The 16,799-nt window shown below is 43.5% G+C and overlaps 1 protein-coding gene across 1 annotated transcript in view; it reads right to left on the bottom strand.

The window, feature by feature from the left end:
- Positions 1-2,581: 2,581 nt before the first annotated feature.
- Positions 2,582-16,799, bottom strand: part of LOC137618087 (histone lysine demethylase PHF8-like) — a 210,306-nt gene continuing 196,088 nt past the window's right edge. The window contains 3 exon segments of the mRNA XM_068348062.1: positions 2,582-4,432; positions 12,060-12,156; positions 13,865-14,070. Of these exon segments, the coding sequence (XP_068204163.1) occupies positions 4,350-4,432; positions 12,060-12,156; positions 13,865-14,070 (386 nt within the window). The 3' untranslated portion in view covers positions 2,582-4,349.

The following is a 16,799-nucleotide window of genomic DNA, read 5'->3' as shown; positions in this document are numbered from 1 at the left end:
CAACCACGTGTTGATGATATGCCAACATCTGTCTTATTTCAGCCGTACCTAAGATTTGGGCTACCTCCTCGGTCTCCTCCGACTCACTCAACTGCGCTTGGAACTCATCATGCTGCATGGCTTGCAGCTCCTTGAGTTCCTCGGTGGTGAGCTCTTCACGATGCTCATCGACGAGTTCGGTGATGTCATCTTCATCCACCTCCAGACCCATGGACTTGCCAAGGGATACAATCTCTTCTACGTCTTCCTTGGCGGCAAGCACAGGTTCATTCTCAGGGCCAAAACCTTCGAAATCTCTGGGAGCAACAGCATCAGGCCAAAGCTTCTTCCATGCTGAATTCAGGGTCTGACAAGTTACTCCCTCCCAAGCCTGATCTATGATCTTTAAGCAGTGCACGATATTAAAGTGGCTCCTCCAAAATTCACGCAAAGTTAAGTTGGTGCTTTGCGTGACATTAAAGCACTGCTTAAATAAGTGCTTGGTGTAGAGCTTCTTAAAATTAGAGATGACTTGCTGGTCCATGGGCTGGAGGATAGGGGTGGTATTCGGTGGAAGATACAACACTTTAATAAATTTGCATTCGTCGATGATATCATCTTCGAGTCTTGGGGGGTGAGCGGGTGCACTGTCCAAACAAAGCAAGCACTTCAAAGGCAAATTCCTTTCCTGAAGGTACTTCTTGACAGCAGGGCCGAAAACTACACTTACCCATTCCACAAAGATATGCCTAGTAACCCAAGCCTTAGAATTAGAACATGTAGCAGGTCTTTATCAATTCTATGTGCTTTAAATGCCCTAGGGTTTTCGGAATTGTAAACTAATAAAGGCTTAATTTTGCAGTCCCCGCTGGCGTTGGCACAAAGCGCAAGAGTCAACCGATCCTTCATTGGCTTATGTCCAGGCATTTCCTTCTTTTTGGCGGTAATGTATGTTCGACTAGGCATCTTTTTCCAAAACAGACCGGTTTCATCACAGTTGAACACCTGCTGCTCTACGTAGCCTTCCTCCTCCACGATGCTTTCGAACTTTTTAACAAAGCCTTTAACAGCCTTGGTGTCCGAACTCGAAGCTTCTCCATGCCGAACAACTGAATAAATCCCGGTCCGTTTCCTAAATTTCTCGAGCCAACCTCGAGACGCCTTGAATTCCTCCGTCGTAGGATCGGCTGAACTCTCCCCCGCGTCACCCCCAGAGCCCGCCGCCTTCAAGTCACTATAGATAGCGCTGGCCTTCTCACAAATGATCGTTTCAGTGATCGTATTGCCAACAATCTCCTTGTGCTTGATCCATATTAACAAAAGGCGTTCCATCTCTTCAAGGGTAGGGCTACGACATTTGGAAATAATCGTGATCCCTTCGAAGGTTTCACTACTTTAATGGCTGCCTTCTGTTTTAGGATCATCGAGATCGTAGACATATTCCGGCCATGTTGTTTAGCCAGATCGCTAACACGCACACCTCGCTCATGCTTTTCTATTATTTCTTGCCTTAGTTCTAATGAAAGCATTGACTTCTTCCTTTTCTCACCACTACTACTACTTCCTGAACCGAAACTAAGCTTTTTAGGACACATGATTACGAAACACAAAAACAATACGTGAAAAAGTAAGATAAAAAAAGCACTGTTAATAACTGAGCGAATAGAGAACAACCACATGAGATGAGAGGACTGATCAAGGTGACGCTCAATTGGCGTCCCTCCGATGTGCTGCCGTCTAGCGGCATCAATAAGAAACTACGGTTGACGCTTTCGGGAAAATTCCACGCGTACGCGTATTATTTACTTCGTATGTTGGAGCAACACTTCGGGTGTCGAGATAGAAATTTGGTCGAATTTTACTTCGGATGTTGGAAAATTCGTATGTTAGGACATACGTATGTAGAGGTTCCACTGTAGTTTGTTTAATTTTCTTTTGAAAAGAATTTTTTTTTTTGGGCAAATAAAAGAAGTCTTTCTTTTTAACTTGAAGTTCATATTTAAAATATATTTTCTCTAACATGTAAAAAAAATAGAATTATTCAGCTTCAGAATGATACCAATCTATCATAAAAGTCTATTTTGAAGAGGACGATAATATAACTAAGCAAAAACTGAGTATGACATGCAACAAGGCTGCATCAAGACCGAGAGATCTCAAAAAGAAAACACTCTGTTGTGAACATTCATGATTATAAAATGGATCAACTAAATTGGAGCTCAAATTCAAAGAATTCCAAAGGTGCGTATTCCTGTAGAATAGAAAGCTAGATGAAAATCACTGCTAGTATCCATGTGAAGATATTAAGGGTCAAAACCAAGGCTTTAGCAAGGCTGTTAAGGCTGGCATAGTGAAATTCCTTCTGGTCCCTAAATTAATTCCTAGTGATATTTCAAACTGAAAATACCTAAGTTCAACAATATTGCTGTAAAAGATTTGTATTCAAGAATTTATGACTCTTGGATGAAATTAGAACAGTCATATCACGGTCAACAGATAATGTTGGCCTACATTCCATGCACTCTCAGATTAGGTCAAGTTGCATTCTTTGAAATGAAAAACAGATGGATGGATTTATGGAATTTGAAGAAACACACTCATATAATTGGGTTGATCTCTTGATTTTATTTAGATTTTATTATATCATGAAGTCTGCAATTTTCTGAACATCAAAAATTTCAGCATTGCTATATCACCACTCACAAGAATTAATTCATTCTACTGCTTACATCTGATGCAAGCAACTTAATTCCTTTAATAGCCTTTTCCTTTCCTTCGCTCACATGGCCAGACATGCAACATATTTCAAATTGGTTAATGCTTCACATAATTCAAGGAATGAGTATCCTTCTTTCCTTAGGAAGAAAATCAAGATAAAAAGGAATGTGGTACCTCTCGTACTTTCATAAATACCAAGAAGTTTTCTGATATTGAAAACCTGCTAGTATCTGTATAGTCTTAGCATTTTCAAGTTATCTTCACAACTAATGTTTATTATAGCTAAAAATGTATTAAACTTGAAAGAATGACTGGCTAAATACAAATTTACACTGAATCACCATTTAAACTCTTACAAATAGGCATGTGGCTGCCAAGTGCTGAATGGATGTAGAGGCTAACATAAATTGGTTACCACATCTGAAGAACTGATCCTTTAATATATCTGTCAAACTGAATAGAAAAACAAATTTTTTCTATTTTCAATACCAAATTTTCACCAACAACATTACTGTCTAAACAAACTACCAAAAAATTTCATTTACTGTGGATATAGGAAGTTTCAGATGTAGTAAATTTTCATGACAAACATAAGAAAACCCTAAAATTTCTAGTACAAAAATAAACACTTTGTCACATACAGAGAACTCGTAACTCATAAAGGAAAATATGTTCCTGACATGGCACATCCATAACTGAATAAAACCCAGAACAACCATAGAAAATGTCAAAAGAATCCCATACATAAAACCATTATACTGATTATAAGTGTTGAAATCTTATAAACAACTCAAATTTGGTGTTTTTAACCCCAAATGTCATGTCTTTTATATCCATTACGGTATATTTTCTTAAGTTTGTAAGTACTGTATGCATAATTTCAAAATAAAGCATGTTTATGCTTTCTATTCAGAGCATAATAATCAAAATAAGCAGAACATAAGGTTATATATATGAAGATGGTAAATAGTTATAAAATGAAAATTCTGCAATAATATAACTTCAAGCCCAAATGTATCAGGAATACTTTGCTTACGTCAAGAGTTCACAGTACTTTTTGATACAACATAATCCATAAATTTTGACAAAATTCCACAACCTTTCCTTTTCAAAACCACTTTTCAAACCAATACAAGATATGTAATAGGCTGTTTCTTTAGAAATATATCTCAAATAAAAATTTCCTTAAAACAACATTTGACATAACAAAAACCTACACGACTGTAATCTAGCCTACAAAGCTATCTCTATCCTTCTCTATGATACTATTCTATCTTCTTAACCAAGTAGTGCAAGGGTAAAATTATAAATAAATATCACTGAAACAAGTATAAAATTGCATTTACATTTTTTTTTTTTGCATCTCAAGACACCATAAAAGTAAATAACCTACATAAAAATTAACAAAACAATATTCACAAAATGCACATCACCAGTTATATTCAATTTCCCTATTTATGAGTCAGATAAAAGTAAAATTGCACACAGGTACTTTAACAAATCAGTCCTTATTGTCATAAAGTTGAAATACTTGGTAGACATACGGTCTGAAGTTAGGAGATGCAAAAACAACAACTGACAATACCAATGAGAAAAATTAGTTTAAATTTCTTACTTGTTTGGACGTGCAGTAAAAGCCCAAAGAAACTTAGCTAATGGAGCATCTTATGAATCTTCAAGATTTTACCCAGGCGCTGTTTTGCTGTTGCCATTCCTTTTCTAGGTTTGTTTGATACTGGAAAATAATATTCTGTATTAGGAGTCATGTGACATTAAAAAAAACAGGAGGGCCTTGTTATTCCTCCAAAAAATGAAATCTATGGATTAAGCAAATACGTATAGCCCCTATATTGTAACTTCATAAATAAATCTTAGGCAATCATATCATATCATACATACTAACTAGACAAATATGGAAAGAACTGTTCTTTAATAATAATAACATTAAAAAATCAACTATATATATATATATATATATATATATATATATATATATATATATATATATATATATATACATATATATACATATATGTATATTTATATCAAAAATTTTAAGTAATTTTTATTTTTCCTAACATACTTACCGAGAACTACTTTCTTAGGAGTTACCTGTAATCTCCTCCCAACCGACCAGAGTTTTGTGTAGTATACCCTACGTCCGTTTTCTATGGAGGACTAACCCAGGAGTAAGGAGAACGTGCCCTGAGGGTAGACCTGAGCTAGGTCGGCGTTAGCTTGGGTCCCGCTAGTCAGTAAGTTCCTCGGATGGTGCAAAAAGTCCCTGCAAGGGCAGAAAGGTACTCGGGGAAGGTAGGGAGGGCCATTACCCGAAAGTAGTTCTCGGTAAGTATGTTAGGAAAAATAAAAATTACTTGAAATTTTTGATTTGTTCCAACAAAGATACTTACCTCGAACTACTTTCTTAGGAGACTTGCACTTTAGGAGGTGGGAGTGTCTTCCTGACCTTCAGACCCAGCTAAGCGGACGACAAGTAACCTAGATATGAACTAGGCTCTATAAAATAAAAACTGGAAAAGGAACGGTAGGGCAAACTACACAAAGAGCTCACGTTAGTGTCTAAGTACTCACCCTTTAAAAAATTTTCTGATGCTGAGTCTAGTGACAAAGTTGCAGAGACGTGTTCTTCATTGGTTACATATGTGTGGTTATCTCCGGTAGGGATAGGAAAACGGGGATTAGGGTGAAAAAGAACGAACCTGTGTCTCCTGGTTTTGCTATCCACGATTGCACCTGGGGCTTCACCGTTAAATCGCTTGGAGCGCGGAGATGACTGTCCCAATGGAAAACCTGTCCAAAGACCTCCTTGAGTAATCCTTGAGATAATGGGCAGTAAAGGTCGACTGGTTTGACCAGGTGCCCGCCCGTAGGATCTGGCCCACTGCCATGTTCTTCTCAAAGGCTAAAGAAGTGCTTAGGCCTCTAATGTCATGGGGCCTAGGAGTACCTGGCAGGGCCAGTCCCTCCTCCTTATAGGACCTGGCAATAACTTGTCTCAACCAAAAGGCGATGGTATTCTTCGATACCTGCTTCTTTGTAACACCTGTGGAGACGAAAAGACTCTTGATACTCGGCCAGAGATGAGCAGTCCTCTCAAGGTACTTCCTAACGGCACGGACGGGGCACAACCTCAAATCCTCTGGATTCCCAGTCTTAGGAATGGCTGGCAGTGAGAACCCCTCGAACTTAGGATCCCAGACTGCTGGGTTCTGGGTTTTTGCCACGAAAGAAGGGACGAACTTGAGGGAGATTTCTCTCCACCCCTTCGAATGAGAGACGTCGTAAGACAGCCCATGGATCTCTCCTACTCTTTTCGCAGAGGCCAAGGCCAACAAAAAGACCGTCTTGAGAGTGAGATCCCTGTCTACAATATCTTTCAACGGTTTGAACGGGGGGCTACTTAACATCTTCAGAACCCTAGCCAAGTCCCACTGAGGCACCCTAACAGTTTGAGGAGGGCAGGCTTGTTCAAAGCTCCTGATAAGCATAGAGATGTGTCTAGAGGAGCCCAGGTCGATGCCCTTCAGAGGGAAGACTTGACCCAAGGCTGCACGTACTCCTTTTATAGCTGGGATTGACATCCCCGCCTCGTCTCTGAGATATACTAGAAAGTCTGCGATATCTGGGACTGAGGCTTTGAGGGGCTTGATATTCTTTGAAGCACACCACTTCGTAAAAGAGGCCCATTTCGCTTGGTAGACCGCTGCCGACGAGCTTCTCGGATAACGCGACATCTTTTCTGCAGTTCCTGACGAATATCCTTCCTTCCTCAGGAGTCGCTCGATAGTCTCCAGGCGTGAAGGCGTAGAGACTGTGGGTTGTCGTGGAACCTGAGAAAGTGTGGTTGTTGTAGAAGATCTGGCCTGTCGGGGAGTGGCCATGGAGGAAGGCATGCCAGGTCTTTTAGATCCGCGAACCACTCTCTCTCCGGCCACCAGGGCGCTACCAAAGTCATCCTTACGTTTCGGGCAGCCCTTACTCTGTTGAGCCCTTGCCTGATCAACGTGAAGGGGGGAAAAGCGTACACGTCTAGGTTGTCCCATTTGTGCTGAAAGGCATCCTCCAAGGCTGCCTTTGGGTCTGGGACAGGAGAACAAAACACGGGGAGTTGTGCGTTCAGTCTGGTTGCAAAGAGGTCCATCACAGGGGAACCCCATCGTTGAATGATGAGCCTGGCTACTTCTGGGAGGAGGGACCACTCTGTTCCCACTATCTGACCCATCCTGCTGAGACCGTCGGCTAGGACGTTCTTCCCAGGGATGAACCTTGCCAATAACACTATCTGGTTCGACTCCGCCTAATCCAGGATCTCTAGGGCGAGATCGCACAACTCCCTTGACTTGAGGCCTCCTTGCTTCTTTATGTACGCGACTACTGTGGCATTGTCGCACATCAACGCCACAGTGTTTCCCCTTAGTAGTTCAATGAACTGCAGAAAAGCTTTTTGGACTGCCTTCAACTCTAGGACATTTATGTGTAGGCCTTTCTCCACGTCCGTCCAGGTTCCTCTCGCCGTCTCGTTGAGGAGATGTGCTCCCCATCCCTCGTTGGAGGCGTCTGTGAATAGGAGCATCTCGGGAGGCTCGGTCGCGAAGGGCATCCCCTTGAGCGTATTCGACCGGCACTGCCACCACTCCAGGGAGGGTATTGTGTTTGGCAGAACTGGGATTAATTTTTGGGGCGAGTCCAGTTGGTTCCAGCAACCCTTCAGGTTCCATTGGATGCCCCTGAGCCTGAGCCTCCCATGGGGAACCAGTTTCTCCAATGACACCAGATGACCTATTAGCCTTTGCCAGTCCTTGGCTCTCCTGGGTTGCCCCGAAAGGAGAGGCAGCAGGATCTTTATTAGATTGCTTACCCGTTCCTCTGACGGAAAGGCCTTCACTAGTCGGGAATCCAGTGTCATCCCCAAGTAGGTCATCCTGGTGGAGGGAGACAGGTTCGATTTTTCTGGGTTGATCATGATACCCAGATCCTTGCAAAATTGAAAAAGCTTTACACCTTGCTCCCTCAAAACGTCCTCTGAGGAGGAAAGGAGCAACCAGTCGTCCAGGTACCGGATGAGGCGAATACCCCGCTCGTGAGCCCACACCGAGACTGTCGTGAAGACTCTCGTGAATACCTGGGGAGCTGTTGACAACCCGAAGCAGAGGTTCTTGAATTGCAGGATCTGGGCACCCCATTTCACTCGGAGAAACTTTCGGCTTGAGGGGTGGACCGGGATTTGAAAGTATGCGTCCTTGAGGTCTATGGTCATCATGTAGTCTTTCTCCCTCAAGGACTGCAAGACCGACTTCGGAGTGTCCATTTTGAAATCCGTCTTGCAAACAAACTTGTTGAGAGCTGACAGGTCTATCACCGGTCTCCATTCCCCCGTCGCCTTTTCTACCAGGAATAGTCGGCTGTAGAAACCCGGTCCCAGATGTAGGACCTCTTCCATGGCACCCTTCTCCAACATAGTGGACACCTCTTCTTGAAGGGCCGCCCTCTTCAACGGGTCCTTGGGTGCCAGCCACTCCGTCAGGCTGGCCGGAATCAAAGGTGAAGGTTCCGTTAAGAACGGGAGCCTGTACCCTTCCTTCAGTACGGATACTGTCCAGGGTTCCGCTACGTGAGCCCTCCATGCTTGCCAATGTCGTCTGAGGCATCCCCCAACCTGAGGCTTGGGCAGGAGTAGGGGGCCTCCCACTCTACCTCCTCCTGGAGGAGCGGCCTGAACGGCCTCTCCTGGAAGCCGAATAAGCTGTTCTAAAAGAGGCAGACGCTGCTGGAGCCCACGAGGAAGAAGGGGCGTCTCTCCTCGTCAGGCTAGGAGGGGCCTGAAAAGTAGAGGGCCCGACTGATGCTGACCTCTGGTAGGGGGGTCTCCTTACCGGCTGAGGTCTGGGAGCGCCCACTTCCTTCCGTTTAGCTACCTTCTCCATTATCTCCTCCAGCTGTTTTAAGGGGAACAAGGAGTCACCCCACACAGGAAGGCTCCTCATAGCCCTCGCCTCCCTGTCCGGGATCTTCCGGGAAAGCTTCGCCAGGATAGTATCCCTCTTGCGCAGAACCCAGTTCGCTGAAAGGGCAAGGGACTGATATGTAAGGAACTTCAGAGTCTTGCCCCCGGAGATGATAAGCTCCTTCAGTAGGTTCTGTTGCTCCGGGTCTGTCAAGTCATAGGTGGCTTGTACCTCTACCAGCGTGGAGGCCCACCAGTCCAACCAAGAGGAGACGTGCACCAAGTCTTTCGACATCTCCTCCATCATTGCTGCCTCCGACTGCGAAAAACAAATCGGGGCCGAGGAGGCTCTGTCTTCCGGGGCATCCTGTCCCAGAACTTCGAGGGAAGGCTCCACTTTGCAGGGTCCCGGCCGCTGTCCTTCTGGCACATAGAACCTACTCTGGGACCTGAGTCCCTGTAGCAACTTCGAGGAGCTCTGTGTTTTGGGAGCTTCGGCATTGCCTGCCACAACTTTATCAACGTGAGCCCGTCCCAGGACTAGATCCCTGGCCACAGGCAGGGCCAGGGAGGTTTTCTGCTGGACGGGTGCCTCCATCAACCGACTCAGGCTGGACCTCCAGAAGTCCTCGTCGGTTGGAACAGGTTCCTCAATCCGATGATGCCTTCGTATCAGGCCTATTACTTTCTGATACGCCGAGTCCTCGGTCGGGGAACCTTCTCTGCTGTCAGCAGTACCTTCCGCCTGATCCCGAGGAGCCGGGTCACCGGGCACTCCTACCGGGCGCTTTGGCTCTGGATCAACAGGCACTCCCCTGCGGTGGTAGCGGTCTGCCCCGACGGGAACCTCCGCACCAGGGTTGGGGGCCGGGACGGGCATCGCCGTGCCGGCGAGGACTACCGTCCGTGTAATCTCTCTGGAGGACGAGGATGCGGTTCCCGTGGGCTGACCCGACGGAGGGAACCGTTCCTTTAAGTCCAAGGGCCGAGCCAGCTGTGCTGACTCGCCCAGGCTGCTCGTACAGAAGCACGGCTCCCCCCGCTGGGCGGGGTGAGCCGGGAGCTTCGCGGACTTACGCCTGCCTGAAGAGGCCTTCTCGCATTGCTCCCTGCGAGGGTCATATTTGCGGCTGGACGATGGCCTTCGCGGCGAATAATCCCTGGACCATCGGTCAGGGGAACGCTGCAAATCACTTCTACGGGGAACGAAGACCCAATCACCATCGGGGGACCTACTCTTCCTGTACTTCCTCCGTGGAGACCGGGACCGTTTTCTACTGTATCTCGAGCGGGACCTTGAGCGGGAACGCCTGCTCCTGGACCGCTCCCCCTCCGTCATCGGCGCCTCCTCCTCGCTTCACCTTCTGAAGAGATCGAAGAACCTCCATCTGAAGAGCCCGACGATACTGTACAACCCGATCGACGGGCGGGAGCGGGGGCCACGGAGGTCTTCGCGACCTGCTGAGTTCCAGAGGTCGAGGGTTGTAGGAAAGAATCCGGAACCGCCGTCAGAGGAGCTGGAAAGGAGGTTGGTCGCACTACACTAGGGAACCCGGTATCCAGGCCCTCTTCCATCTGCATTGGGGACCTACCTGGCGTTTTAGGGAGCCTCCACCCGAAGGGCTCACTTACCGTAGAGTCCAACTTCTCCTGGGCGTCACCAGCCGCTGAAGTACCTGAAACACAGGCCCACGAAGCGGGCGAAGAAACAGGCACAACGTTACTACTCCACATGGGGTCGTCGGAGGAGACGTGCCCCCCAAGCACAAGGGCAGAGTCTCCAGAACCCCCAGACACAGCACTATCAGGCTCCCCACTAGCCTGAGAAGGCCCAGCAACCCCCACACCATATACATTAGACACCTGGGGAAGGGCCCTCGGCACTTTCCCCGCAACGGACTTACCTCGTCCCCTACTCTGGGTAGGGGAAGGCGAGACAGAAGCCCCGTCGGACCGTCCACTTGGCGACGGTAACGGCGAAGAGATGCTAGACTTCCTGGGCGAACGTTTCGACGACTTCTTCTTTTTAGTGCCATAACGCACCCACTGGATCTCATTCCAGCTAACACACTCATCGCACGTATCCGACGGCGAGCACACTCTGCCTCTACAGGAAGAGCAAAGGGAATGAGGGTCCACTTCGGGCTTGGAAAGGAACGCTCCACACGACTTTCCGGCTCTAGGCCCAGGACAACGGCGGATCTGCTCCATCGCACACAACCACAAGACACAGGTACGAAGGGAATAATCAAGGAATTCACTTGGGAAACACAAGGAAAGGTAGTGAACACGCGAGAACACAAGGGAAAAGCACAGAGATACCACGCGGTAACCACGTGGGACACACGAGTCGGGACACAAAGGGTCGTAAGAGAATGAGAGCGGCGTGATGGTATCACGACGCGACCAGAGAACTTACTGGCTAGCGGGACCCAAGCTAACGCCGACCTAGCTCAGGTCTACCCTCAGGGCATGTTCTCCTCACTCCTGGGTTAGTCCTCCATAGAAAACGAACGTAGGGTATACTACACAAAACTCTGGTCGGTTGAGAGGAGATTACAGGTAACTCCTAAGAAAGTAGTTCGAGGTAAGTATTTGTGTTGGAACAAATATATATATATATATATATATATATATATATATATATATATATATATATATATATATATATATATATATATATTATATATATATACTGTATATATATATATATATATATATATATATATATATATATATATATATATATATATATATATATATATATATATATATATATATATATATATAATCATACTTATCTTGAATAAAGCTGTAGTTTTTTACTACAGTAAATAGACATAACACTAGCCAAACAGTGGTACATATGCTAATTTTATATCTATTAAATGATGCAACCCTCTTAAAATTAGCTTCAAAATGAGGTCTTCAAAACTCGCATGATACTCCAGTATATACGGTATACAGTACATAAATATCTTGGAAAGTACTTCTTCTTACGAAGCCCTTTACAATGCCGCCCGGACATGACTGTACATCTAGTATATCCAGAATCCATTATTAACAGGTACATTATTGCGAAGTTATACTATACAATGTATCATTACTTCACCATTGCAACTAGAACCAAAGCTATAAAATCATTACTTCACCATTGCAACTAGAACCAAAGCTATAAAATATGTTAAAAGATGGCTTATTTTACCTTTTTGGCCTACCCGCGGAAAATAAAATAGCTAAGGTAAAGGCTATAAAATATGTTAAAAGATGGATTATTTTACCTTTTTGGCCTACCCGCAAAAAATAAAATAGCTAAGGTAAAGCAGTGAATTGTAAGAGAATATAATGAAAAAATATGTAAGATAATACAATTAAAATATATATAAAAAATACTTACTTTTAGAAACTCCTTTAAGATTAGGTGATCCTAACGATGTACTGGGTTGAGATTCTAAACTTCGTTGTTTTTTTCTGTGATAAGCTCTTTTTGCAACCTGTCAAAATATCACCTATGAGTAAGAATACCATGATCATATAAATATTTATAACATAAAACAGTAATATACAGATATACAATGTATACTTATGTAAACATAATTTATAATACAGTGTACCAATTCAAAAATTACTAGCAGGAAAGCACATAAGCAAACAGGTAACCCATTTATCGATTGATGTTAAGTTCCTGAAAAGTCATCGTTTGCTGATCCCTCACATAAAGATCTCATTACAACATGGGCTTAGTATTGATATGTTTCTAACTCTAAAATAATAAAGATTAAATGATAGGAGTGCCTCTACCTAACCACAGAGTAACGATACACCTTAACATGCCCACGTTTATGTAAGATACATCAATGATGTTGAAAATTCACAAATGTATGCTGCCTGCTAAATGACACACTGAGACCTCTTATTTCCGTATATACATACATACTGCTAGGGTGGTACAGCCCACCCTCCCACATTGTCCACCACAGATGAAGCTTCATAATGCTGAATCCCCTACTGCTGCTACCTCTGTGGTCATCCAAGGCACTGGAGGAAGCAGCAGGGCCTACCGGAACTGCGTCACAATCGCTCGCCATTCATTCCTATTTCTAGCACGCTCTCTTGCCTCTCTCACATCTATCCTCCTATCACCCAGAGCTTCCTTCACTCCATCCATCCACCCAAACCTTGGCCTTCCTCTTGTACTTCTCCCATCTGCTCTTGCATTCATCACCTTCTTTAGCAGACAGCCATTTTCCATTCTCTCAACATGGCCAAACCACCTCAACACATTCATATCCACTCTAGCAGCTAACTCATTTCTTACACCCGTTCTCACCCTCACTACTTCATTCCTAACCCTATCTACTCGAGATACACCAGCCATACTCCTTAGACACTTCATCTCAAACACATTCAATTTCTGTCTCTCCGTCACTTTCATTCCCCACAACTCCGATCCATACATTTCCGTAAATAACTAGTATAAAACTTGATGTAAAAGACAAAAACCCAATATTACACAAGAGATTGAAAATTCATTAATCTAACACTATTAGTTTCAATTTACTCTTTCTTGTAAAAATAACTGTACTTTAATTGAAATTTTATGGATTTGCATTTTGTTCATTGATTTCCTTTGCAATGATTACTTGGATATACATACATACATATACCAAGGCACTTCCCCCAATTTTGGGGGGTAGCTGACATCAACAAATGAAACAAAAACAAAAGGGGGACCTCTACTCTCTACGTTCCTCCAGCCTAACAAGGGACTCAACCGAGTTCAGATGGTACTGCTAGGGTGCCACAGCCCACCCTCCCACATTATCCACCACAGATGAAGCTTCATAATGCTGAAACCCCTACTGCTGCTACCTCCGCGGTCATCTAAGGCATCAGAGGCAGCAGCAGGGCCTACCAGAACTGCGTCGCAATCGCTCGCCATTCATTCCTATTTCTAGCACGCTCTCTTGCCTCTCTCACATCTATCCTCCTATCACCCAGAGCTTTCTTCACACCATCCATCCACCCAAACCTTGGCCTTCCTCTTGTACTTCTCCCATTATTTTTCCTTTATTAAAAAATCTGCTATTTTGATTTCCAGCACAGTTTCTAGTTCCATAGGTATTTAATTTTACATAATACCAGTTTCCTATTTTCTGGTTCTTTTATAACTTGCAAAGTAATGACAACATTAAAACTTACCGGTAAATTTTGTCGTCTCGCTGCTGCTTGTTCTAATCCCTTCTCTACAGCTTGTCTTCTAACTCCTTGTCTCATAGGACGCTCCGGTCGAGGTCCAGAGACACGAACTCTAGCCTTTGGATTCCAAGCTTCATCTTCTTTCTTCTTCCCTCTTGGCTTAAACACTGGAAAGTCTTCATCATCAGAGATATCTAATGATGGATAAACTGTAAAGGCAATAAACACATTCAAGTAGGAAACAGAAGGTGTATCTCTACAAATCAATACATAATACTATTATATACTATCATTAGAGAAAGATGATTTTTGAGGGAAAAATTGTTGATTGAATTTATAATTATTATTATTATTACTTGCTAAGCTACAACCCTAGTTGGAAAAGCACAATGCTATAAGCCCAGGGGCTCCAACAGGGAAAATAGCCCAGTGAGGAAAGGAAACAAGGAAAAAAATAAAGTATTTTAAGAACAGTAACAACATTAAAATAAATATTTCATAAATAAACTATAAAAACTTTATCAAAACAAGAGGATGAGGAATAATATAGAATAGTGTCCCCAAGTGTACCATCAAGCTAGAGAACTCTAACACCAGACAGTGGAAGACCATGGTACAGAGGTTATGGCACTACCCAAGACTAAAGAGTAATGGTTAGATTTCTTATTGTCCTTCTAGAAGAGCTGCTTACCATAGCTAGAGTCTCCTCTACACTTACCAAGAGGAAAGTGGCTACTGAACTATTACAGTGCTGTAGTTAACCCCTTGAGAGAAGAATTGTTTGGTAATCTCAGTGTTGTCAGGTGTATGTGGACGGAGGAGAATTTGTAAGAATAGGCCAGATTATTCGGTGTATGTGTAGGCAAAAGGAAAATGAACCGTAACCAGAGAGAAGGATCCAATGTAGTACTATCAGGCCAGTCAAAGGACCCCATAACTCTTTAGTGGTAGTATCTCAACTGGTGGCTGGTGCCCTGGCCAACCTACTATTATGATATTTAACTGTAAGGCATATTATCTTTGAAGTATCAGCTTTTAGACTTTAAATAAAAAAAAATATTTTTTCCATCCTCTATACCTAGATTATTGGACAAAACGACTTCATCGGATCAAAAGTGTTCAGTGGTTCAACATCTCATCTTAATTCCTATATCTCATACAATTTAAACCTGGCCAACAATAAAAATTTTATTTTATATATTTAAGTGCAGTTTTTCATTTATTACTGGACAGGCTAACTACAACATTGAAGGCTTAGGAACCAATTATGAACCAGGTTTAGAGCAGATATCTTTTTGGTTGATTTCTTTCTTGGGAGCAAGTTAATTCAGTACCTGATAAGAGGAATTCTACTGTACTATATAGTGTATCTTCTCCTTTGAAGTGGGCAGCTCTCTCATCCTTCCAACACTAATACCTATTCAAGCAACTCATGAATAATAGGTATACAAATAAGTTATGTTCTTGCGTTACAACATCAATTTGTTCATTAAAACTCATCTACCAAAAAGACACACCTTCTACCTCCCTTCTCACATTAATTTGATCCCTGGACTGGGCATAACAGATTAATATGAAGAGGATAACCCACATTGGATCAAGCAGGTAAGATGGAATGGAAGCATTCACTGTGATTTTTTACTGATTTGACTGGATATCATCTCATGATGGACAAGATAACCAATGATTAATAGATTTTTTAAGGAAAATCTTGTTTCTTTACTATAAAATTATCACTTTATTAAAAGTATAAGAGGTTTATACTGGATTCTACAACACTTCGGTGATATGAAATAACAAATAGTGCTTTTTATTAATGCAACAAAGTATTTAGACATGTATACTTTAAAAAAAAAATTGAGGATATTTTGCAAAATCGGTCTATCTTTTTCATTTGGGTTTTTGTAATAGTTTTTGGGACTTTTTAACGTTAGGAAGTGAAACCCTATTTTAATGACCAGATACAGTTTTATTTATAATTCTAGCCACAAAAAACAGGGAAAGTGTCCAAAAAATAAAATGTCTACATGGGATTGAGTTCACACTCATCACACTCTAATCCAGCCCATCTCAGTATCTTCATGTGACCTCTTCTGGCTTGAATACAAGCCCGAGACCACCTTGGCATGCTCTGGATTAAACGGTCAATGGCCAATTGGTCAAGTCTTTGCCAGTATTCAGTGAGGGCAGCTCTGAATTCATTGGCGTTGGTTAGAGGGAGAAGACGTCACTGCACGGCTCTCCCGAGCTGGTCCCTAAGGGGTTTAATTGGATTGAGATCCGGTGACCAGGCTGGGGCTGGCCAGTCCATACGACGAATACCCTCTGTATCCAGGCAGTCCAGAACTACCCTTGCTTGATGGATTGGTGCATGTTTGTCCATTAGCAGAAATTAAAGGCCACAGCACCAGCATAGGCATGAACAACAGGGAGGATAATGTCATCCCAGTATAACCGGGCAATAATCACCTCTTGCTGGAACACGTGAAGGTCTGTGCCACCCCACCACTGAACCATACCCACACCATAACAGAGGGACCACCAAAACAATCGTGATCAACAATGGCACACTGCACAAAATGTTTCCCACAGGCCCTCCACACTGTTTGGTGTCAGTCGTTAGTGGAGACAAAATCTGGACTTGTCAGGAAAGAGTACAAACGACCAGGCCTTGATATTCCAGTCCATGTGTGTATGACCAAATGCCTACCTCATCTGACGGTGTCTAGAGGTCAGTCTTGGGGTCACAGCCAGACATCTGGCATTCAGACCGTCAGCATGCAGTTAGTTCCTCACAGTCTGAACATCGACATGAACACTAGGGGCATTTTGGAGATTGTTTTGCAGAGTTCTTGCAATTTCGTTGAGCCATCGTCATCAGATATTAATCCTGACAGGCAGTTAAAGAACAGGGGCAGCCTGAACGTGGTCAATTACG

The sequence above is a fragment of the Palaemon carinicauda genome, chromosome 24, assembly GCF_036898095.1.
Source record: "Palaemon carinicauda isolate YSFRI2023 chromosome 24, ASM3689809v2, whole genome shotgun sequence".
NCBI classification, from domain to species: Eukaryota; Metazoa; Arthropoda; class Malacostraca; order Decapoda; family Palaemonidae; genus Palaemon; species Palaemon carinicauda.
This window is presented reverse-complemented; position numbering and strand designations above follow the sequence as displayed.